The sequence below is a fragment of the Rhea pennata genome, chromosome 17 (assembly GCF_028389875.1).
Source record: "Rhea pennata isolate bPtePen1 chromosome 17, bPtePen1.pri, whole genome shotgun sequence".
Taxonomy (NCBI): domain Eukaryota; kingdom Metazoa; phylum Chordata; class Aves; order Rheiformes; family Rheidae; genus Rhea; species Rhea pennata.
The window spans coordinates 10,019,981-10,044,150 of NC_084679.1; the positions used below are offsets into that span (position 1 = coordinate 10,019,981).

Consider the following 24,170-nt stretch of genomic DNA (forward strand, 5'->3'; position numbering starts at 1 on the left):
TCCCAGAAATGCTTCAAACGTTAGCTCAGGGTGAACCTTTTTGTGGAAAATGAAAATATTTGTTCTTTAAGGATTGATCACGTAAGTTTTTTTTTTTTTTTTAAGATTTTCTGGGAACAGGGGTACAGCTACAGCTATATGAATGTCAATATCAAGAATGTCAAGAGAGTCTGTGAATCATCAGATACACTGAAAACCATTTGCATTACTCTGTGCGCTCAACAGTTCAAAATGCTGATGACTTCTTAACTTTCTTGCCATTAAGATATAATGCTTCCGCCTGTCTTTAAAGAAACTTTTCCCTTTTTTTTTTTTTTTTTTTGGATGGCTTCTCCCATTCTAATTTCCAGCAGACATCTCATATACTGGAATAAACATATGGGTGTATTTGAGAATATTAATGTAGGCTACTAAATACTGCAGGGTTCAAGTCACAGTCACTTTTTAGATCAATTAATGTAATACACATCAGCATATTTATGGGTTTTAGAACAGCAGTTCATTTTAAAGCAAAATTCCAGTCATTCTATATATGCACAATACTATGCTGATTTGGTAATACAGGGACACAATTTAATGATTTTCTTTGCATTTGTTTTTACAAGATTCAGATGCCAAAAACAAACAGAACATTAAGTTACCTGATTTAAAAAAGGAAATCACATACGTTTACAACATCAAAAGAATAAGACGAAATATAAACCTTTGCTACTTACAATTGTTCTATACAGATTAATCAAATCACAAATCTGCCACGATATAAACGTTTAATTGTTACAATGAATAAGAACATACAGAAAATGTTTTTTTTGTTTTGTTTTTGTCTTTTTTTTTAATAAAATCTTCCTTTGCTTTCTTATTTTAAACTTACCATTAACTAAATTAGCTATGCAAGACTTTTGGGGTACATGACTAAGAAGGCACCAACAGTACAAAGCAAAGACAAAGCAGTTTGAGTATTTTAAGAGTGCTCTACACTGATACAACACAAGAAAAGGCAACAATAGTAAGTAAACCATCTGCAACCTTTAGAAATTTGTTCTAGATTTACAAAAGTAGTCCAACCTCTACATTTCCTCCAATGCTTCACTTAGTTTGATCACAGCACATGCTACAAAAATCATTGTAAGCTTCACTTGACTAATGTGCACTTTTCACTAATTTAGTGTCTTGATTTCAATTATCAACTAAACCATTTTAAAGCACAAATATATTTAAAACTTAATAAAAGGATTGTTTGGACTTTTTTGTTTTTGTTTAAACCACTGCATTTACAAAAATATCTCCCCTAAAATCTGGGATTGCTTGAAGACATTGCTGTACAAATATAAAAGTACTATGCAAAGGACCAAATTCATCTGTATATTGTGAGTGTGTATAGACCTATATTTATACCATATCACTGCGCTGTAACAACACAATAAATTTATCAATAACCAAAGACTATATAAACTATGCTAACATAAGCAAATATATATTAATAGTTTAAATCTATAGTACAGTTGCTCAGCAAACAACTTCGACATGGTATAAATATATCATAGCATATTACAGTGGGAAACAACAGGTTTTTCTTTTTTTCTGTTCTGTAAGGAAAACCATGCTAAACTCCTTGGGTTTCGTTTGGCCACTGCCCAGTTGCGTAATCACCTGCTACTCCTGAAAGCTCACAGTGTACCACACCACTCAGTCCCTGCAGTGTGTGGTACACTTCAAATTTTATGTGTATTACTGATGAGGAAGATTCTGGTGACAGTCAGAATAGCAGAGTTAGATAATTTGCCAAAGCATCCATGAGAATTTTATAGGTTTGCATATATTTTTCTTCAGCTATGTTGGAATGTTTTTGACAGTCAACTGTTTACATTCCTTATTCCCAAAACATCTTTACCATGGAATATGCATGTCACTTAATTTGAGTTTCAATTCTCTGCTCTACAAATATAGACTAAGTAAAGAAAAAAATAGAATTATGAAATAATTGACATAACACAGTGTTATTATAGGCACCTTCTTTTAAATTATTTCCCAAATCTGACAAAAAATGATCATGCTTCTGCTTTTAATGCCACAACAAATTCAACTCAACTATGCTTATTGACTTCAGTAAAAGACTGATGAATGCAATTACTGATACTGATGGATGCCAGTTTGATTCAGCAATAATAGCTAAGGAAGAAAGCCCCAAAGCACCAAATGTTAGATAAAGCAAACCCTTGGCTCCTCATTCCAAGGGAAGGAATTTAAGGGTAGGTCTATACCTCCCCCAAAATCCACAAATAAAGAAAGTATTAAAAATGAATGGGGAAAGTGAAAGATGAATTAAGCTGCCAAAAGTTCTTCCTTAATAAATTAAAACTGAGGTGTCAAAAGCTAGTTTTTCAGTAACAGTCATCTTTCCAACCATGCCAAATTTATTCCTGTAGTCACGATGATCGTACAAGAAGCAGAGATTCTAGAAATAGTTCAACTTTTCAAAACTGAGTGAGAAAAGCATTTTGGTAAAGATGTGTAGAAATGTCAAGAGAAACTTCTACACTAGTATCAACAGTCAAGTGCATATTTCTATAGAAATGTTTTTAGCATAGGTTCCATACCACAATTCAATGATCATTGTGCAGCGTCCTGAAAATGCACCTAATATGTTCTACACAGAGATTTATGTACCACAGGAACTTCCTAATAGAAAATGCCCTTTAAAGATGAACCCTTGCTTATTAAAAATTAATTTTGGCAGACTAACACTTAAATTACAAGAAAAGAAAAGTTCTGAAATGGAATCTTGTAAGCACCCTTATCTATTGAAGTCTAAGTTAATGGCTTTCTAGATTTCTTGGAAAAGCAGACTAAGCGGTATGAGGAAGCCTGGAGTTATTAACCAGCAAGCATCCTTGTATACTACAGTAGCAATTGAACCTGATTTCCATTCAAACACATTACCCAAGAGGAAACCAAAAACTAATTCTTAATGTTAATGTGAAGATACAAGATTTAAATTTATTTCCAGGAATTACAAGTGCATTTTGTTCATATTAGCAAGCAGTCTTTATACAATCCATTCTTCACTGCTGCCAAAATAAAATGAGAAAAAGACAGCAGAGATATGAAAAGCTAAAAATAGAACTATTTTCCTAAGTTATTTGTTGAATAGCATTTCAGTTGAACACAACTCAGAGGTAACAATAGATTTTTTTTCTCAATCATAGGCATGTGGCACTTAGACAATCATCTTTGCACAGAAAGCTTTAACAGTCATGCGAGGGCACAGTAATTATTTTAAACAAGGCAAATTTTTCACCACAGAGAGCAGTGGGGAAAGAAAAGGAGGCACTGCACTGGAACATAACACCTAGTAAACTCCACGTTATACAATTTCAGTAACAAATACTTGAAAAGATCATTAAAAGGTATACAATTTTAAACATTATTTAGTGCTAGCTTTGTTTGGTTGTCCTAACTCAGCATTATCAGAAAAGTTTGATAGTACTTGACAACAGAACAGTACTTCATGTCACGAGCTCATGGAGGCTGGATTACAAATCACCATAGTGTAGGTTGCAAGAAATGAACTTGAGATGCTGACATGCTGTAGGAGCAAAAGTAAATTCAAACTTTCTCATTTAAAGATGCAGTGTTCCTCTCTGCAAGTACTCTGAATGTCAGTAATTAGATTCAAATGTAAAAACTATCACCCTCATTTGAAGCATTTCATTGGTATGCAGTACGTAGACTGAGTTTAACAACATCGTATTTTGGTTTCTCGCTTACCACCACATATGGATGCCTTCCACAGAGAAAAGCATTCACCATTAGGTCATCATGCCATTATGTCTTTGTTAATCTTCCACCACACAGTGAATAAATATAAGCTGGCGAGCTGCCACTCATTCTCTTTGCACAAGTCTCATAAACACTACTACCTGGTATGAACTTTGGAAGTACTACACCTCCAAAATGGTTAAACTTTAAATGATCTCGTTTAAAAAAGGCAGGGACAAAAGGTACAAATTTTGTGTATACACGGAATAATGTTTCTTTGATGAATTCAATTGAGTTGAGTTCCTGTGTGGCTATTTAACTGTATAGAATACCTGTTTATACAGCACAGGATACCCAAACAAGTGCGTAAGCAAGATTAACATGAACACAACTTATGCTGTAATCCATAGCATAATGGTATAAATTCCATTGGATGCTAACCATTTCTATTTAAAAAGGAAGTGCAAAAAAATCTGGGATGTCACTGACTTAAAGTGCCCTGAATAGTAGCTTTTCTAAAAAAAAAAAAAAAAAAAATGCCAGCGACTTCAGTAAAGTCAGAAAAACCATAGTTCACGGTGTAAACTTCTTACAGGTTAATGAATTTTCTTCTTGGTTATTGATCCAGGAGTGAAAGGAACCACTGCATCTTTCAAACCAGAAAGCAAGCAGTTAAAATACGGCCAGCAGTAGGTGCACTTACAGTACAGTACTGCAACAGGTCAACAAGGGGCATTACGCATAGGAGTGTCAATTACAATTCTTCAGGCTTAAAAGATTCATTGAAAGCATGAAAAGCCAAAACTACCAGAAACTGCTCTCCTGAATGGCTCAAAGGAGTTAGTGGATAAGCTGAGAGAGGCCACAAGACATGACCAACAATAAAGAACTGGGAAGAAGAACAGCAACGTTTGAGCATGCCCAGTCCTTTAAGTCCTTGTCCTACAAAAAAGAGCAGAGACATGTTTCAGTGAAGGAAACTTTAACACCGCCTTTGAAAACAAATCCTTTCTCTGTTTTACATAGACTACGTTTACCATAAGTTACAAAGAGCAGTACTAATTTATTTGTTAGCAAAAAAAAAAAAGAAGAAGAAAACCTCAAACAAAAGAACAACCCCCCAAAACAAACAAATGCACACCACTGAGAAGCTCCTTAGCCTAGAAAGTAGCCAGAGCACCAAATCTTCAGAAATGTCTACTTTATTATCCACATGGGATATACACCCCAGGACACAGGCCATTCCTTGTATAAATCCTCTTAGTCTTCAATGACAAAACAAAAATAGTTAAAAACATGGCTAGAAGTTTCTACCTTTCTCCAAATATATTAAGTACATTATTTTGTGGTCTGAGGAACCAGTTATTTTCACACAGCTTTTTATCTCCAAAAATACAGTCAGTTATGTCAAATTTTGAACCTCAAAAAATAATGAACTAGAAAAGCTAGCTGATAAACTATGGGGGAAGGAGCGGAAATAGAAATCCACAGGAAGAGAATGTTATTGTGTATTTTTAGCCAACTGCTGATGATTGGCCTTCACAGTAAAGTTAACTACTTATATTTAAATTGTTGTGAAGTAGAGCAGCTAATAACACTAACCATGAATGATTTGTACAAATTACCAGCATATCATTATTAAGGAAGTAAAAATAGCTAAATTTCGGTATCCTGTCAGCCAAATAAACTCTTCATAGACGCATTTAAAGGTAACATTTTCAGCAGATCAGAAATCTCCCTTAGCATAGGGTCACTGATATCTTTATCCCTGAACTTTTTATCCTTTAATCCCTAATACAACCTAGTAAGTATGAACTGGGCAAAGAAGCAGATAGAAGAGATCATAACCTGGGATTTACCACAACATTAGCTGTTTGCCCTCCTTCCTGGATGCTACAGCCTATTGACAAGGGGCTTCATCTTCCTTCTAAGTGTTACATCATTCTCCTCCAGGAGCACGTACATAATGCCAGTGCTTCTTAAGCAGAATTAACATTAAAGAGCACGAAGGGAAATAAGCACCATCCATGTTATGGTGTCCCAGGTCGAATTCTATTGGCAAAGACCAACTAGTAAGAACAGCCAGATGTGTTAACTTCAGATTCACTTAAAATGTAATTATTAAAATAGTTTCAAGTGTTAGCTAGTAAGTTTAATATACAAAATACAGTATTTGTAAAATTCAAAATAACTTCACCTTTAAACTTTCATACATTTGAACACTGTCACCAGTGGCAACAGATGTTTCCCTATTTAAGTAAAATCTGTATTTCTAAATGTTTCCTCAACATTTTTGTTTTCCCCCTTAACATTAAATAAAAGCAACTGGGGGTAAAAGTAATCTAGAAACTGAAATCTCATTTTCAGTGAGGAAAAAGAAAAGGCAAAGCAATAAAGCTTCCCTCACTGCTGCCTCAGCCATGGATCTCCTGCAGTGAGGAAGTTCACAGGCTCAAAAATTAGCTTTTCTGATGAAACAGCCAACATTGTAGAACGCTGCTGTTGACTGAGAATAGCAAAGAAACTATTTTTTAAGACTATAACCTAGGCAACCTAAATTAGGCTGCCTTCTTTAGTTAATTTTTCTTTTCCAGTCACAAAGTTTAAAAATACTGTAAAATATTGTAATCACAGAAGTTTCACAAGTTCACAAGCATCACAAATATCATTTACATCCGTATTTGACTTTGTACAAAACTACTGAGACTTCCAAGTCTTGCAGTATATGAAGACCAGTTTAGGTTGTCGTATATATTCTATGATAAATGTAAGCTGTCAAGATGTAAAGTAAATATTCTTTCCTTATTCTTTGAATTATAGATATTTAATTGATTTAAAAAAAGAATTGCCAACAGAGACACTGGAATTCAATCAGTACTTTTTAAATTAACAGATTTTAAATCTTCAGAAGCTTAGCAAGCTTAATCAAAACTTATGAATACTTAGATGACTATCATTATATGCTTATACAACTATTTCAGAAGTACTTAAAACTGGAGTTTTAGGTCATACTCTTTTTTTCCCCCCTTTTTCTATTTAAATAAATTCCTAAGGGATTTCTCTTCTGTATATTACATTTAAGGAAGTATTAGAAAAAAAATTTTGAAGCCATACAAAATAATGATTCTATAATATTTTTTATGAATATCTCTGTCCCTTAAAAACGCCTTTTGAATAATATTTGCATAGCTTTCCATAGCTTTTAATCTGAGAGATACTATTTAAATTTAGCTGTCATTCCTTAAATGTAATCTGAAGTCTAGGCAAACATCTCAAAGGACTGTCTGGATTCCCTACAGACACTTTAATATTGCACAGAAAATTAAACCTGTTTCTTCAATAACAGAATAGGACAGGTCAAATTAATAAGCATAACCAGCTATGAAAGGACTGCTTTACTGTATCAAGAAAAAAGGTAAGTTATATATTTCACTAGTAGCAATCACAAAGTTGCAAAATTCTTCCTCCCACCAAAATGGTTTCTTATTCTTGTGACTTTACCTATGCACAATTTAAGATCGATATCCTGGCTGGAATCTAGCAGTTTCCTCAAAAATCAGTTCTTTCAGCTTTTCCTTCGGCAAGTCATCCAACTCCATGTCAAACTTGAAGGGTGCTTCAGCTACAGGCTTAATAATATAAAAACACATTAGTACCTTTTCCTAATATTACTGTACTCTTGAATTTCGTGTCATTTGTGTATGAAAAAGATCTGAAGAAGAATGTATGCCACAAATAATCTATTACTGTACTGACTTCAGGAAACAGCCCATTTTATTAATCTTTTTTGTGCTTTGTATATTAATTTACTAAATTTTAAAATCAATCTGTAGTAAATAGATACCAAATCTAAAAAACAAGTTAAAAATATTTGCTTAAACAGAGGCTCGTAACTTAGTAACTACCTGAATGAAAATAATTTGAAATATTTTAATTCCTTATAATAATTTCTTTGTCCCAGAAGTCAAACTTATTTCTTTATCCTCTACTTTTGCACTGAAGTAATCCAAAATCTCATCAGCATTACACTAAACTACAAGTTCAACTTTTTCAGTCTTCTTTTTTTAATGAATAATCTGATGGCAAGGTCAGTTATCTTCCTCCCTTATCTCAGCCATTATGAAACAAAATCATGGTGCATTAGAGAGTCTGATTTTCAGAAGAGTATTCCTTAACATCTACTCATTTTGTACTATGCCTCCAAAATGCAGTACTGTAACAAGTAATACTAAATAAAAACAGAACATCAGTTTCACATTGGGAGTAAAATCAGACAAATTTTGTGGTTTGATTATGTAAAATGATGCATATTTAAACTACCATTAGATATCTCTATATACAGGCAAGTCTTTCTAATCTGGAAGAAAATTAAGAATACAAAGCCAGACATTATCAAGTAAAACCTAACAATTAATCTGTCCATTGTTAAAGAACAAAACCAAACAAGGAACACCACATGCTCAGAATCCCATTGCTTTTATAATTCTGTAGTTTTAACAGAGAACAGATACACATGTGCCCTTAAAAGGGGAGTAATATAGTTAACCCATAAGTAGTTGATTAAATGATGATACCTTAAAGTGTATTTTTCCTAAATCTATACTATAAAAGCCTGCTGAATAGAAATTATGGTTTAGAAGGATCTTTGTAACAAATCTGTGACTAACTTCTTGGTAGTGTATTAATCTGTGTACTCATTGGCATAAATCTATTTAAAAGATATGTAGCAAAGTTTAAAGTTTCCTATGAAAAATTAATACTATAAAATTTCTTGAAAGATACCTAAAAAGAAACAGCACAAATTTCAAATACAGAGTACCTGCAGTTCTTCATTTAACTTCTTACTCTCAAGTTGAAACACTTTATTACATGTCATTTTACACATAATAATGTATTATTTTGAAATTTACCAGGAGTCAAATTAGTGTTCTGAATTTCCATAGGGAATCGGAAAGCAAACACTGTCTCATGTAGTTATAGTGATTACACACAAACACATACTGTGTAAACACATTTCTAAAAACTGATAGGTTAATTTTTATACTTCATTCTTAGTACATTTTTTAACTCCATTACAACAGTAAAAATATTGCCCTTAAGCTAATGAGGAAAATAACCTATGACATCATTTAATCAAAAACATATACATTCTAATGATGTCTTTACCTCATCACTTGGATCATAATACTGCTCCAGATACGGATGGGCTAAAGCTTGCTCCACTTCAATTCGCTTATGAGGATTAAAGGTCAACATTTTATCCAACAAATCAAGTGCTAAGAGGAAAAAAGTAAACAAGATTTCAATATATGCTCCAAATTGCAATGCACAAAAGAAGTTATAATCACTGATACTACATAGAAAAGATAATGCTCATAGAAAAGACGCACTATCCTAATTTTGTGCTAATTTCTATTTAAGACTTCCTTAAATCTTTGTAGTTCCTCAGCTGTAGTAGCAGTAATAAGAGAAGCTGAGTGTCTTCCTCGGCCCGTATCAGCAAGCCTTGATTAGTTTCCTTTAACAAGATGTAGTATGCTTTAAAAGAGTCTTTAAAAAAATATACCCTTTCAAAGAGTCTTCAGTGTCAGAATAAACACCAAGGAAAAAGATGCATAGAACCTTATCTTTGGTGCAATCTGATTTAGCTACAGTAGAAACTGGACAGACTGGGTTTCCTTATGCAAATAGATGCTCTGGACTTTTGGCAAAAAAAAAAAAAAAAAAAAAAAATCTAAAATAAGACAGATCTTTTCTAAAGTAAAGAAGTTATCAAGAATATACTCCTCTTACAGAAGTATAAGAAGGTGGACTAATAAAGCTGATGGCAGCTCCAGCTACCTGCTTCAGTGTTTAATGATGAAAATCTCATCCAGAATTCATTACTAGCACTGCAGAAGATACTCTCCAGCTAAGATGCAATCATGTTCATATGAAAGAGATTTAGGCAAAATCTGCTGAAGACACCTAATAAAGACTCCACAAAGAACTTTAAGATCCAGTAAGACAGAGAGTGAGGTTTGATCAAATTCTGGACAAATATTACAAGTTAAAGTTACTGCAACCCTTCAGTTGCTCTGATTGTGACAGATTTTCATTCCCAAGAATTGGGGGGGGGGGGGAGAAGAAGAAGAAAAAAGACGACTTTAGCAGTAAGAAACCCAAATATATTTGCAGTATCATGACTTGTACTCCATTTCTTCTCCTCACCACATGATTTACAGTACAGAACTTAAATATAGGTTCTCACTGCACCAAAGTACTTGTAGTTTTGCATCAGGATAAGATGCCTGGATGGATACAAAGCATTTTAGAAGTTGAGACAAAAATTTACCATTACATTTAAAGGCAGTCTTAAAAGGCCCCAAACTTAGACTACACAACAATTAACATTAAATATCTTTATATAGTTTTCTCAGTACTGAAAACTTGTATGTTGACAGCATGCTAAAGCAAGTTGTGCACAGTGCTTTTCATTGAAATGTTGGCAAATAGTTTCTTGAAACACTGCTCTGTCAAAGCTACTCTGCAGACTTAGATGAAAAGGTGTTACAGAAGTCATGCAAACTGTATGTTCTCCTAGCAGCTAAGCACATCAGCATTGCTACAATTTGAGCTGTCAAAAGTCCACAGTAGAAAATTCTCACAGTGATGAGCACCATTATAAAAGCTGAATAAATCACTCCTATCTGAAGTAAGATCTCTCAGTGATAAGAATAATCAGCTCTACATAATTCCTTGAGCAGAAATCAGTCTTTGTGTGGTAGTTCAGTACCTATCAGAGCCTATAGATCCTATTCACCGAGAGTAAATTATTGTATCAGTTCAAAAACTTTCTGTGTGACTTATGAATAGTGTCAGAGCAGGTAAAAGAGCCCTGTACTATGAATAAAGCAACTCAAACTGCATGAAGTGGAATTTAAAAGGCAAGTTAATAGTTACATAGCAAAACAAAATATATGTAACCTTTAACAAAGAAAGATAAGAATTCTTACACTCCTTGCTTTTACAACTTTAGCTCCAATTATGATAAATAGAGTATTTTTAAGACTTAGAATTTAGCATTTTTTTACTGTTTAAGCACACACATTTTTGAAGGACATTATCATATCTGATATAGAGTTAACATACAGACTGCACAAAATACTCAAAGTGAGTTTGGAATTAAGAAGCTATCTTCTGTTTCCAGAAATTAGGTTCAGAATTTGTTTGATGTCCATGTCAAAATCCAGTCCCAACATTCAGCACTTGAGTAACATATCATTCTTTTGAAGACAACAGTGAAAGTCAGGATTTCCATGTTTTACTTAGAAGATAAATCTCAAAACACCACAATATGAAATTCTAGGTTGTTAGTAAAATTTGTTTAAAAGAGAGAAGCTGGTAAAATAGCTTCATGCTAATTCATGTTTTCATAATGGATTTATAGAGCTGTTTTAAGGGACCTGGATGTTTTATTTCCGCCATACATGACGGTAAATGCTTAAGGTAATTTTAAAAAACCCATCTGGCTATTACTTTCAGTGCTCACTTCCATTTTTAAACATTCGATACAATGTAATAGAACACAATACCTTTGGGGTCAGCATTTGGAAACAGCCTGTTCCATGGTACCTTATTTTTGTGTGGTAGGGAAAGTAAGTAGTTTCTGGCCTTTAAATTTATTATACAGTTCAAATCTTCTTGGGAGGGGGATCCAAGTATACCTTAAAAAAAAAAATTACAAGTAGTGCTGCATTCCTATGAAAAGTGCATTAAAATAGTCACTTCACATTTTATAAGACTCAATATTAAAACAACCAGGAAAAATATTTCATTCTAAATGTTTCAGGATTACAGAATATCTTAGGAATTTTTAGAAGCATTTACTAAAAATTGTCAAGTTACATTTGTCTCCTTACAGAAAAATTATTTAAATTTTCCTAATTACCAGTACTCCATTTAAAAGATCTCAAGGCTATATGTTGCTTCCTTGTAAAAATACACAAAAGAATAAATTAACTTGCATCTATTTGTATATTTGAGCTTTTTTCCATCTTTTCTGGCGTAGTAAACAAACTGATAGGTATCTTCTAGCTTCTCCAAAAATCAACAATTTATCACAAACATCACTGCAGAAATAACTACAGGGAATAGATTACGCACCTGTGGATCCGTATGTTACATATTCTTAAAGATATTACATATACACATAGTAGCATAGAAAAAAAGGAGATAAGACCAAACGAGAACGAAATGGGTGACTGAGACTAGCCTAGCTGGTAGAGATGGAGAGAGAAGAAATGGACATGGAAATGTTTGTTTATATTAAGCTTACCAAGGATATGGTTAAGTTGGTCAAGGTAGTGTTTTCCTGGAAAGATAGGTCTGTTAGAGAGCATCTCTGCCAGAATACAGCCTACTGACCAGATGTCAATAGACTTCGTATAACCCTGCAAGTAAAGGGAAAATACATTTTTGTTCAAAGATATTTTTGCATAATTGCAGTAACACATTACTTTAATAAATTCTGGAAGTGCACATGTGTAATTCATTTTTCAAGATCAGATGAATCATGCTTACTCATGCTCTTCAATTTTTCTGGTACAGTAAAAAGTAATTAAGAATTGTATATCAAAAACACTACTTAGAAGTGGTAACATGAACTGAAATATCAATATATGCTGTTCCAAAAGGATTCTCTTAAGTTTATCTATACCAACTTAGTAATACCAACTGTAATTTTTGCAAGGCCCCTTAATTTTATAGTCAATTTACACTAACAAATTTGGAAACAAGCTAATCCCTTATATTCTTAATAATTCTACAGTTCCTAACAGCATGTTAACTAAAAGTGTGTGCCATAAAAAGATGCAGTCTTCTTTCCTAAGGGGACAGGATTTAAATATGACACAAGACGTAACTAAGCAGCGTTCATCCTCAGAAGGATGGAAAGACAAAATAGATTGTTGGTTCATCAGTTTGTAAAACACAACAGGTAAACACTCAAGATGACGTGAGAAGACTAACAGTAGGAAACAAGATCTATGCGATGTAACAGGAATGGAACAAATTACATTATTTTCATACATGTAACCTGTGTTATCTGTAAGAGGAGGCTTGGATTCAGCAGCAGTTTAGTTACCCTGGTGCCTGGGTAATACAAGGGCAAGTTTACTTCAAGAGTCCTCACCCTAAGAGCTCCCTTGCCTCATTCTCCCATAGCCTGCTGTCCACTACTCTCCTCCTATTAGCAGAGAGCTTCCAGCAAAAGATAGTGACTTTGCTGAACTCACAGCCACATCAGCACCAGCTTCTCACAATGTGATTTGACTGTTTTCAAAGCACTGTAACTCTAAAAAGAATCAAGTTATAGGCCTGGAACATAGTAATTTCATTATTTCTTAAGAAACATACACAAAATACTTTCTTGTAAAAGCTGATAAACATATGTGGACATCCAGAAATAAAGTTGAATTAGGTTGTCCTATGTTTTATGGCTTCAAAGTGATTTTAAAATACAAGAAGTCTTTGGAAAAGAAATCCAGTTCATCAGATTACTATTTTCTAAAGTGCATGAAACAGTATTGCCTTAAAATAAAACTCAGTGTGCGGAATATCTGAAAGGACCTGGTCAGACAGTTTTGGACTCTGACAAAAGGTTATGAAGGACTTATCACACAGAGGAATCAGATATACCTTTACACAGCCACAGAAGAAAATGTGAATAACTTCAAGTATAAAATACAAATGGTTGATTTGATTACGATTATTGGAAAGAAATTAAGACTGACATAGAGCAAAGATCACATGCCTTTAGAATCACATTTACCCTCATTCCTCATTATATATTCTACACCTAAATTAAGATGTCAAGATAACACTAAGACAGCATTTGCAAGTCTTGATGAAGACACTAGTAAAATGCTCTCATTACTATTCTGTCCTGCTCTATTAAAAGGCCATTTGATGGAAAGAAGGCTCATGAATGACACAGAGCGGGCACATGGGAACTCACACACATGTATGCTCAGTTGTACTATCCCGTAATTATACCTGGAATGACACGTTTATTGGAAGCCGGTACCTACACAGCAAATCCATTATCATGTTTCCTCATGACTATGCATGCATTCTGATCCTAAAAACACAGGACGGAAAAAAGCAAAATTGGGTACTCAAGTGAACAAGAAAACCATAGTAATGCACTATGGTTCTTACCTTAGAATTCAGCATGATTTCAGGAGCCCTGTACCAACGTGTGGCTACATATTCTGTTAAGAATCCTGTGTGATCATGATCTGGATCTGCAACACGAGCCAGTCCAAAATCACAAATCTGGTTTTAAATTAAAAAAAAAATGTATTAGAAACACAGCTTCCAATGCTACAATAAACGTTAACTGATCAAGTCACCTTTCCCAAATGTATGATGAATCACCTACAAACATAGTAATGTTAATCTGCATTGGCAAAAACAAATTATTACACAAAAGTTATGAAAAGTGTTTTGGATGCAAAGTACAAAACGTATTTTATTAGGCCCAAAAGGAGAATGAATGGTATGGGAAAGAAAAAAGCTCCTGGTGAACAGTTTATTTTCTGCTAGCAGTAGGCTTTTTCTGCTAGCAGAAAGCTTAACACCTTCTCTGCTAGGCAGGTGGCAAGATGTACTGCTCCAGCTTGTTATTAGAAACTTATCAGAACAAGTATAGAGAAAAGAGAAAAGAATTAGGATTGCCAGAAAAACAAAATTACTGACCAACACACTCCTAGCATACTTCTATACCCCTTTTTACAAAAGCTACTGTCACAACTGTGCATCTTTGCAAAAGAAACATCCTGCCTAATCATGAGATAATAGTAGACTGGAGAGATCATAGGCTACTGGAGGAAGCATGAGCCTTATTTATTTATTATTTTTATTTAATTAAAAACAAAAGCAAACCCCCCACCACAGCATTTCGCAACCCTGTAACAGGAAGGTAATTTTATCCAACCATAGGGCGGGGAGGGAGAGAAAGCTTGATCTAGGCTGGCAAGAACAGCAAAAAGGAAAATTTGTTTTTGACTGTCCTCTAATAAGAAAGCAAAGCTATTTAATGGGAGAAGAAGCCCTTAAGATTTGACTAGTGTCCTCTCTCCAGAGCACATTTCAGAAAACTGAAATTGTAAAGAAAAATAGTTTTCTAAAATACAGCAGCTGCTGCTTTCTATCATCCTACTGATAAACGGCAAGCTTGTTGAGTGACGTATTAGCCACATCCATATGCTTTCACTGCCAAACACTATGCTAAAATAACGATCAATTTCAACATTAAATTTATAACAAAATGATATTTGCATAAGAGTACTTTCTCTCAGAAAAATAAAGCATCAAATATTTGTGTAACAAACAGTTAAGAGGTTCCTCCTATATCCATATTTTATACTGGACACTCTTTGATAGTTAATTGTTTGTACTGCATATATTAAAGAATGGAAAATAGTAATATATTGTAGTCAATACAGATCGTACTACATAATCTTGCCAAAAACTCAGAAATATCCTTGTACCCAGCAACCTCTTCTTGCATGTTCCTGGAAGGACAGCCAGTAAAACCTAGTTCAGTTAAGAGACCAGTTAAGTAAGGAGTGATTCAGCTGAGTAAAAGCTACATCTGAAAGTCAGTATTCAGCAGCCGGCTGCTACACAGACGGACTAAAGAAAAGACGACGACGGAAGTCATAAGCCAGCCTGCACAGGACTCCTTTGACTTTAGCTACATATACCTCCTCCCTGCCCAAATCCTTAAAAGTCAAATAAACAAAAGGAACTCCTAAGAATATCAAGGTTTTCCCAAGCTACAGAGATAGGGCAGCTGCCTTGTTTGCAATTAGCAGCTTACATAAAGAGAACCAGCACAAATAATCAGATGAGTTTCCTGTAAAGACAGGCCAAGAAACCGTAGATAGCATTATGGACTTCAGAAAATAGTTATGCAGACAGATAGAATTGTTGCAACCTCTTCCTCTTACCCTCACAAAAAAAAAGCTAGACGAGACTGAAGTAAGGAGATCTTTGCAGAATTAGGATATCACATACAAGCAAAGTGCTGTAATTGGTTATAATGAAGACAGAAGAAAAACTCTCTCCAGTCCACAGTAAGGAGAAAGAACTGAATTAAATAAGATATCTGTGAATCTCTCAGCCCTAGTAGAAAGAAGTGAAACATGAGATGGAAAGGAGTATTATTGAACAAAGAGCGCTCATTAAAATGACAGAGTCCCTGCTGACTTGCACAGAAACAGGTTAAGCAGAAAAGAAGAATCTGCATTAGTGAGAAAGGCATGGAGTTTGAAACTGTAAGAAAGGGCAGCTTTCGGCTGTGGCTTCACCAGCTGCAGAGCTGATCAGAAGCATTAAGAAGGCAGAATAGAAGAGAAACTGGAGGGTCAGCATTCTGCCCAAAGTCCCTAGCGAAAGGGAAGTAGAACAGACAGACTGTACTCTGGTGGGGATGGACAGTTCTTGCCCTGTGGCAACAGAACACATTTAACAGAGCAGCAACCTGACATAGGACAAAAAAAGTTGCGGGTCCAGTATGCCTGTTCAAATATTAAACTCAATTTGGAAAAGTCAAAGTACAAGGATGAGATAGGCTTCTCAACCCCAAATAAAACAAAAGAAGGAACACAGAATCTGCGGGAGTGGTATAATGACAGTCAAAAGAATTTTTGACATTTTGCTCAAGTCATAGCAGAAAATAATAAAACACACCTGCATAATGCAAGACCCAGATGTTAGTCAATGCTTCATACCTTGTTTCTCTCACTAAATAATAATAAATCAGCATCCTATGTATATATTTAACTTCCAATTCTTAGAAACAATATTCCTGTAATCACTTACGATGTAAGTATTTTTATAGAGATGTCTTTTAAATTGGATGAAGCTATGAAGCAGATGGGAAAGTTTATCAGGAATATACACTTATGACTGTTTACTAAGCAAGTTACATGACATCTGACAGTACTACTAATAAACTGAAATATCTGGCTGTATCAGACACTACTCTATGCATGTGTAAAAAAGGAAAAAAAGATGCTTTCATGAAAATTACTTATTAATAATGAGAGGGCAATTGAAACAGTTTAGAATTTCTAGAGTAACTGTTGAAAACCTGAAACAGACAATAAATTGCAGTCTTCTCTCAAGAAAAACCTTCCTTGTCCCCTTCTGCTTAAGTCCATTAAACTATCCAGCACCTTGTGGATGTTTAATACTTGGAATTCTGTTGCTTCTCAATGTAGCTTTGCTTTGTATTCAATATATATAGAGAAAAGCACAGCTTATTTATGATATTGCTAGAGCACGTTGATTTTTTTAATCAAGTTAAAGGAATGGATTCTCAGCTGGAGTAAACTGGTGCACTGAGGACAGCATACTCATTGAGAATCTGCTTAAAATAACTTTGATCTGATTTTCTGAAGTATTAATGCTATGGCCTAGGAAATTTATGTGGTCATGACAGCTTTTATGTCATGTATTTCATTTATGAGACTGCAAAACAGATCAAATTCTTGGGCACAGATGATCATGACTGCACATGAAAATATTTCCAACAGTAGATAATATTTCAGAGTATATTCCAGCCCACAGCATGTCAGAGTACATACATCTTCATTATTTATGGGAAAGATGCCAGGCTGTAAAAGAGCAAACCTAGTATCTTTACTACCTGGGACTCTCACTGGAGAGAGCTTGCAAGGTACTAGTTTCATGAACCCTTAAACCTAATCTGTGACTGAGAAGACATAAAAAGAATAGTAGTTAAGTCAAATTATGCACTCTGGACTTAGCACATTGTAGATAAAAATTGTAAAAGTTATGACTTCAAGGCCTCATTTAAATGAGTAGCTTAAATGCAGCTTACCCTAAGGAAAGAAAAAAAAAAAAAAAACAGCTCTAGGCTCTGCACTTCTGTCCTTAGCCTTTCAGCTGATCAGGACAATCTATGGGGTTCATAGACGTATTGTGTGAAAAGAGACAAATATATTCCTTTCCTGGAAATGGAATCTACAATCCAAAAAGTCAAGAGCATATCTAAGAGGAAAGGAGGAGCTCCTGTTACAGCTTGTAGGACACTGGGCTCCAGAAGAGATTAATACATCTCTTTCGTAACACCTTTAATAAAAGAGGCTAATGGCATTACTACTGGAGACGAACAAACTTTCTAATTTTGTTCCTCTGAAAGCGTGATTTTTTTTCCTTTAAGTTGTGTACTTTCACAGTATGTCATATTCTGAATTTACGTACGACGATTATTTTGCAAGCATGCACATGCAGTCCCACAGATTGGCAGAACTGCCCTAAAAGAAACAAGCTGGTACAAGCAGAGCATTCATCAGACAAGGCCTAACATGCACTAGTTTTCTCTCCAATTCTTTTGTTTAAACTTTAAATGTGGTATTGCAGCATAATACGAGAGTTCCCTTTAGGTTATGAAAAAGCATGTGTGCTGGCATACAGACTATCATACTCTCCACTAAGAAGGCATATATTGCACTGGCATAGTCTAAAGCACGTAATTTAAAAAATTTTAGAAAGAAATTTGAACAATATTTGCCAAGATCATATTCCAACATTTTGCCATCCATTGAGCTTAACTTCCTTTTTCTGACCACCTTACTAGTGTTAAAAAATTACCTTTTGTTCTTCAATTGCACATATACAGAACTACACTCAAATTGTTCTTTCCTGCTTCCTTTACTCAAAGTTGTTTTACCCCACCTTTTTCCAAGAGGGGGTTAATGTCTTGAGGGAACCTGCAGTATCAGCAGATTAGTTGCTAAAATCTCATAGCAAGATGACTAGTCCAGCAGTACCATGCATTATGTGAACCTGACAGTATCAGTGGGAACATAAAGCAAACTGCATAGCCAGTATTTAGAATGGATAAGTATACAGACAGCAATGATTTTTCTTAGAACTTGCAGCTTATTTACATTTTGAAGACTTTTTTTTTTTTTAACGCTGGACTGACTATCAAAAGCAAAGTGTAATTAGGTGCAACAGAGCATGTATCAAACAGCTGTACCATGTCGGATCACAGTCACATAAGCTCACTAATCTCTCTCCATCAGTGGCCAACAGCAAATACTTAATACAGAGTATAAAAGAGAACATATTCCAATGCTCCTCTATTATTCTCTCCAATCTTCCATGAATTTGCCACTACCAGACTCTAAACCAGAGGTAGCATCTTTGTATTCAACAGCTTTTTCTTCTATTAACTTGCCCAATGTTCTTGTGAACTTGCATTATCTTAGCATCTGCAGTACTCTGCAATACCAAGTTCCATAGCTTAGCAATGCAGAAAGTCAAATACTATATCCTTTTGCTCTGAGCCAACTGCTCCTTTCATTACCTCTTTTACAGGTACAGACAGTAAGTGTTTATTCGCTCTCCTTACATTGTTAATTTTATCATTTTCTATTGCATTCTTTTTTTTTCCCTCAAACAATCTTTTTCCAGCTGAGGTGACCCAGGCTAAACAGCTCTTCCTTGAATGGAAAGAAGTACTTTCAAGTCCTGGTTCCCTCATTTTAAAAGAATATCAAGTATGATCACAGAATACTTAAAATTCAAGAACAGCAGAAAGTTACAGACTGGCATGTTTTCTGTTTTCATCTCCATTTCTGTTCTAATTCTTCACATTTGGTTTGTTCCACTGAACATAAGCATAGGTATTTTCCAAGAATTATAACTGCTCTAGAATCATCTTTCTGTAGTATTAACTAGTGTAGAGGCCATCACCGAACATGTAAATGAGTGTTCCCTCTCCAAGTAACTGCATTGCATTTAATCTGCACAGAATTTCATGTGCCATTTTAGTTGTCCACTGATACAAAGTCCTTTTCCAGTACTGAACAATTACTAGTTTAAACATTGAGGAACCAATACCTGAAGTTTTAAGTTTACTTTCTATGTACAAACTATTCTTTGTACAGAATCAATCATACAGAACATATCAAGTTGTACAAAAATGTTACCTATCTGTACACAGCTTCCAGCTAGACTGTTTCTAAGTCAGCCTCCAGATAGAAACATTGATGCACTCATCAAAACACATTGAACAGAGTATGAAGTTCTTAGTCACTCAAACCTTAATGATTTTATCAAAATCAATAGCATTTTGGCAAGATTACTGGGATAAAAAAAATCCCATTAATTTCCAGTAACAACAAAAAAAAATCATGATTATACTAAGTAGCTTTTTAAGACACCATAGGAGCAAATTTTTTTAAGAAACTTGAACTAACCTTGAGATCACAAGTGGTGTTAAGCAGCAAATTTGAAGGTTTGAGGTCACGATGAAGCACATTGGCTGAATGGATATATTTTAATCCTCTCAGAATCTGGTAAAGGAAATAACAAATGTGGTCGTTGCTGAGGTGCTGAGTCTTTAAGAGCTTGTAAAGATCTGTCTCCATAAGATCTTGCACAATGTATCTGTAAGGCGTCAGATGTAAGGCAGCAAAACAAACTTAGTCTCATGTTAGGTATCAACACACAGTACCAGATGAAACTCTTATCATCTAGTTTTTGTCTCATCTGTTTCATGACAATTATGAAACCAGATGTTTCTCACTTTACAAATTTTGAATCTAATCAATTCTGTTACACAGCCCTTTACAGAATTAAGAGGCACCAGCATATTGTCCTCTAAAATTAGTCATCATAAAACACTCTTCCTCTGTATCAGAATCCGAGTTTTCTGGGTATCTTAATTTGATCAGATCCCTATCCCACTTGCCAGTAAATGAAGACTGGTTTAGTGTAATGAGTAATATGATTCAGAGATACTTGCTTCCAGTAGCATAGAAGTATGAAGAGGTAGAAACTGCTCAGTCTCTCTGCCACCTCTCCAGTCCAAGAATTCAGCTGTTCCTCTCCTTTACTGTATATTTAGCATGCTACATTGAACACAAATAGTCCTTTGTTTACCACAATTAAACCCTAATATTTTCAGTCAGATGATTTTTCCTAAGATTGGGATAAACAAGAACAACAGAGGGTTTTTTCCGCTCTAATAGAAACAAGTTAACTCTTGGGTATTAGTTCCATTATCACTTTTCACTAGAATGAACAGGGCTTCACTGGAAAACACTGCTATTGCCATCCCAGCTGGGTGTTCCCATCCTCCCCTCTGGGCACAGACTGGAAAACACTACTACGACATCTTTTTGGAAGCAGCATGCACTGGTGTTACTTCAGACTGGTCATGGAAAAGGAACCTCAGACTCCCACATAAGACTGACTGAACTCAATATATTGCTCATTTACAAAGTGAAAACATTTGACCTAGAATCAGTGAATTCTATTCCTGCCTCCATGTTTCTAGGTTTTTTCTTGAGCAGGCACCTACACAAATCTAGGGAAACCAACAGAAAACCATACACATGGACTTGGGCAAGTTAAGCTGAATCTAAACAGGGTCTTGTATCTTAGGTATAGTCACCCAGCTAAGACTACTTACTACCTATGTTAGATATCTCATGAAGCCAAGTTTCCTATGGAAGAACACCAATAGAAAGGTTGTATTTACCTGTATTAATCAAGCATGTTTATCTGCTCATGCTCATTCTGAGACTTTTCATGTATGCTGGAAGCACTGTAAAACTGTGGGGCTTTTTTATTTTATTTTATTTTTTAATATGTACCCTTTCTATTCTTCAAGAAAAAACTCTATTCTTTACAGAAAATTTAGACAATTATACTAGAGTTGGGCCATTTTTATCTTCCCCTCAAAGCAATCAGATAGTACTAACAATGGCTCTATTGAGAATGAATGTAGTTCTAGGATTAAGTAACTAAACTAAGTCCAGCTCTTCAATGCTGAGTCCTTTGCCCTGGAAAACAGAAATGAACATGTACTTCTTTACTTGAAAATGAACAAACAAAACCTGTGTTCATCTAGGTATCAAATCAGGGACTCTTTAAACTTCCCTTTCAGTTCACAACAATAGGAGATAAACTTTGATTAAAATTTAGTAAGGAAGAGACTGGAAAGGGGGAAATGTGCAGAACAGGGAAGGAGAAGGCATCCATCATCAATTATGAAGAACAACTTAAACTTCAAAAGGATACACATCTTTCATTTGTTCAATAGTCGGAGCTCTGATAATATCATTTATTCCAATAATATTCTCATGTCTGAAGCGCAGCAGAATCTTAATCTCTCTCAGAGTTCTCTGGCAATATGTCTGATGCTCAAAAGGACTGATTTTTTTTATAGCAACTCGAACTTTGTTGACGTTATCATAGGCAGAACTGGAAGAGAATTAATAATATTATAGTTTATAAGGAACATTAAATTCATTCACTTCGGAAAGCAAGAATGTGAATTCAACTGACTCTAGGGGCAGCACATTTGTTTTACGTTTTATGAAGAGTGGCTACAGCGGTACGTATTTTTTTAGTTTGATAAATAGATCAAATATTTATGCAGTATCACCAACTTATTTGGGTATCTACAAGCCCTCATCTTTTCCAACTGACTCAAAGTCTGCTGAGTTTTCAGTATCTGAACAAAGAAAACAGTATTAATCTTCTTCATCAACCTGTGGAAAAAACAAGTTTCGATCTTTTCCTATAAACTGTAATCATTAAGAAAGAAATTTAAGATAAAAAGTTCACCTTGGGTTAACCCACTCACTTTGGAGAGTAAAAAACTCTTCAGAAGTTATTTTTCAAGTAGTGAATCCACACCCAAGTCTACATTCTGCAAGTAATTCCAACTGCCACAATCTTTGACTCCTCCACTAGGCTACATTTTCTGCATCTCCAGTGAAGATTAGACATTGGAGAACAAAGAGGAGGAGAGCTTGTGAAAACACCATTCTATGCTCAACTCCAAAGACAACTGAGTTCCAGAAAAGAAAAATTAGACTACTTGTGTGAAGTCAAAGCAAGGAGCATGTTGATTTTGATATGTATTAATAAACACACTGGCTGCTACAGATAGAGTACTCTGCTTTCAGAAGCTCAGAAAGGTATTCCTAGCTATGTCAGGTAAAGCAGCTTCAGTTCAAAATGCTCACTGTTTATTAAGAATATTACAATTGGTAAGACTCATAAAAACATTTATGATATTTTAGAATTTAGATTCAAGACTTATTACTGACTAACAAATTTTAGGATGTTTTATGTGGTCCTGTTCATGCAAACAACAAAGCATATCATTACAATCTTTTGTCTCCGTATTACAAGCATATGGTAATTGAGTGGAACACTCTCTCTCTCTCTCTCTCTCTCTCTCTCTCTGTGTGTGTGTGTGTGTGTGTGTGTGTGTGTGTGTAAAAATATACATATAATCTTATTTTTTTACTATACATAAAAGCTTCTCTGGTCCACCTAGAATTTCTTTTTACTCTCTACTGATTTGTTTCAAAATTAAAAAATAGTCAAGCATATATTTTTGCTAGTCTCAACTATTTCATTTAAAAAATAAATGTATTAGCCAGACAGACTTTACATTCCACAAATTTTCCATAATCAAGCCACAGAGCATTCTCTGAAACCTTCTTCAGGGACAACACTCTTGCTGAGATGTCCAGGTAGCTGGTTATCAGGTGAAGCAGAACGAAATCTGAAAGTCTGATTAGAAAAAGAAGACCTAAAAAGAATTCAGCTGTCCAGACACTTCAGATTCTTCTAATACAAAGCAGATCTGTGGTGCAGCAATGTGTTCTTTAGAAATTAAGATTACCACTGTATAGAGAAATATAATATTTTTCACTTTCACTATTAAAAATGACAGAGAACCTCTGGTGCCACTGAGATACTCAGATAGTTCCTGTATATGTACCTACATCCTTCTGCATGATTCTTGCATAGAATCATTTTGGCCTGTCTTCATCCATAACTCCAGTCAATAAGCACAGACAGGCTGCAAATTTGATTTGCCTCTAGAAACACTGAACTCAATGGCTCCATAAGGTGTTTTGAAATTCCATATGCTATGGAAGTGTTAATGACAACTGCTGCTATTACATATTTATAGATAACACAAACAGTTCACAAATCTCAAAACAGGTAATAGCCAAATGCCGTAAGCGGAACTTGGCGTAACATTCAAGAGCACTTCACCTTTAGTAATTTTCTTAGTTAATCAGTTAATCACCCGAGTTGCTTACAATATACCAGTAAGGTAAGCCACAAACAGAAGAAAAAAATAGAAATAATTCTGAAGAAAAGCTTGTGTTTGAGAAAAGAAATAAAAGAATCTTATAGTTCATTTTATCATTTTACACAAGCCTCCTACTACCTTTTTGTATTGACTGAAGCATATTTTTTCTCCTACAATGCAGAATCTTACTTCCTTTCAAAGTACTGGACAGCAGCAACTATGCAGCATAGAAAAAAGCAACATGCCCAATATTTAGTAA

General features: G+C 34.8%; 1 protein-coding gene across 1 annotated transcript in view; it reads right to left on the bottom strand.

Annotated features, from left to right (window-relative positions):
• Positions 1-551: 551 nt before the first annotated feature.
• Positions 552-24,170, bottom strand: part of MAPK1 (mitogen-activated protein kinase 1) — a 38,554-nt gene continuing 14,935 nt past the window's right edge. Inside the window, exons 2-9 of the mRNA XM_062590512.1 lie at positions 21,871-22,053; positions 20,043-20,232; positions 13,960-14,076; positions 12,077-12,191; positions 11,334-11,465; positions 8,926-9,035; positions 7,261-7,388; positions 552-4,701 (exon numbers count right to left, since the gene is read on the bottom strand). Coding sequence (XP_062446496.1) covers positions 7,272-7,388; positions 8,926-9,035; positions 11,334-11,465; positions 12,077-12,191; positions 13,960-14,076; positions 20,043-20,232; positions 21,871-22,053 — 964 coding nt within the window. The 3' untranslated portion in view covers positions 552-4,701; positions 7,261-7,271. The remainder of the gene's footprint in view (positions 4,702-7,260; positions 7,389-8,925; positions 9,036-11,333; positions 11,466-12,076; positions 12,192-13,959; positions 14,077-20,042; positions 20,233-21,870; positions 22,054-24,170) is intronic.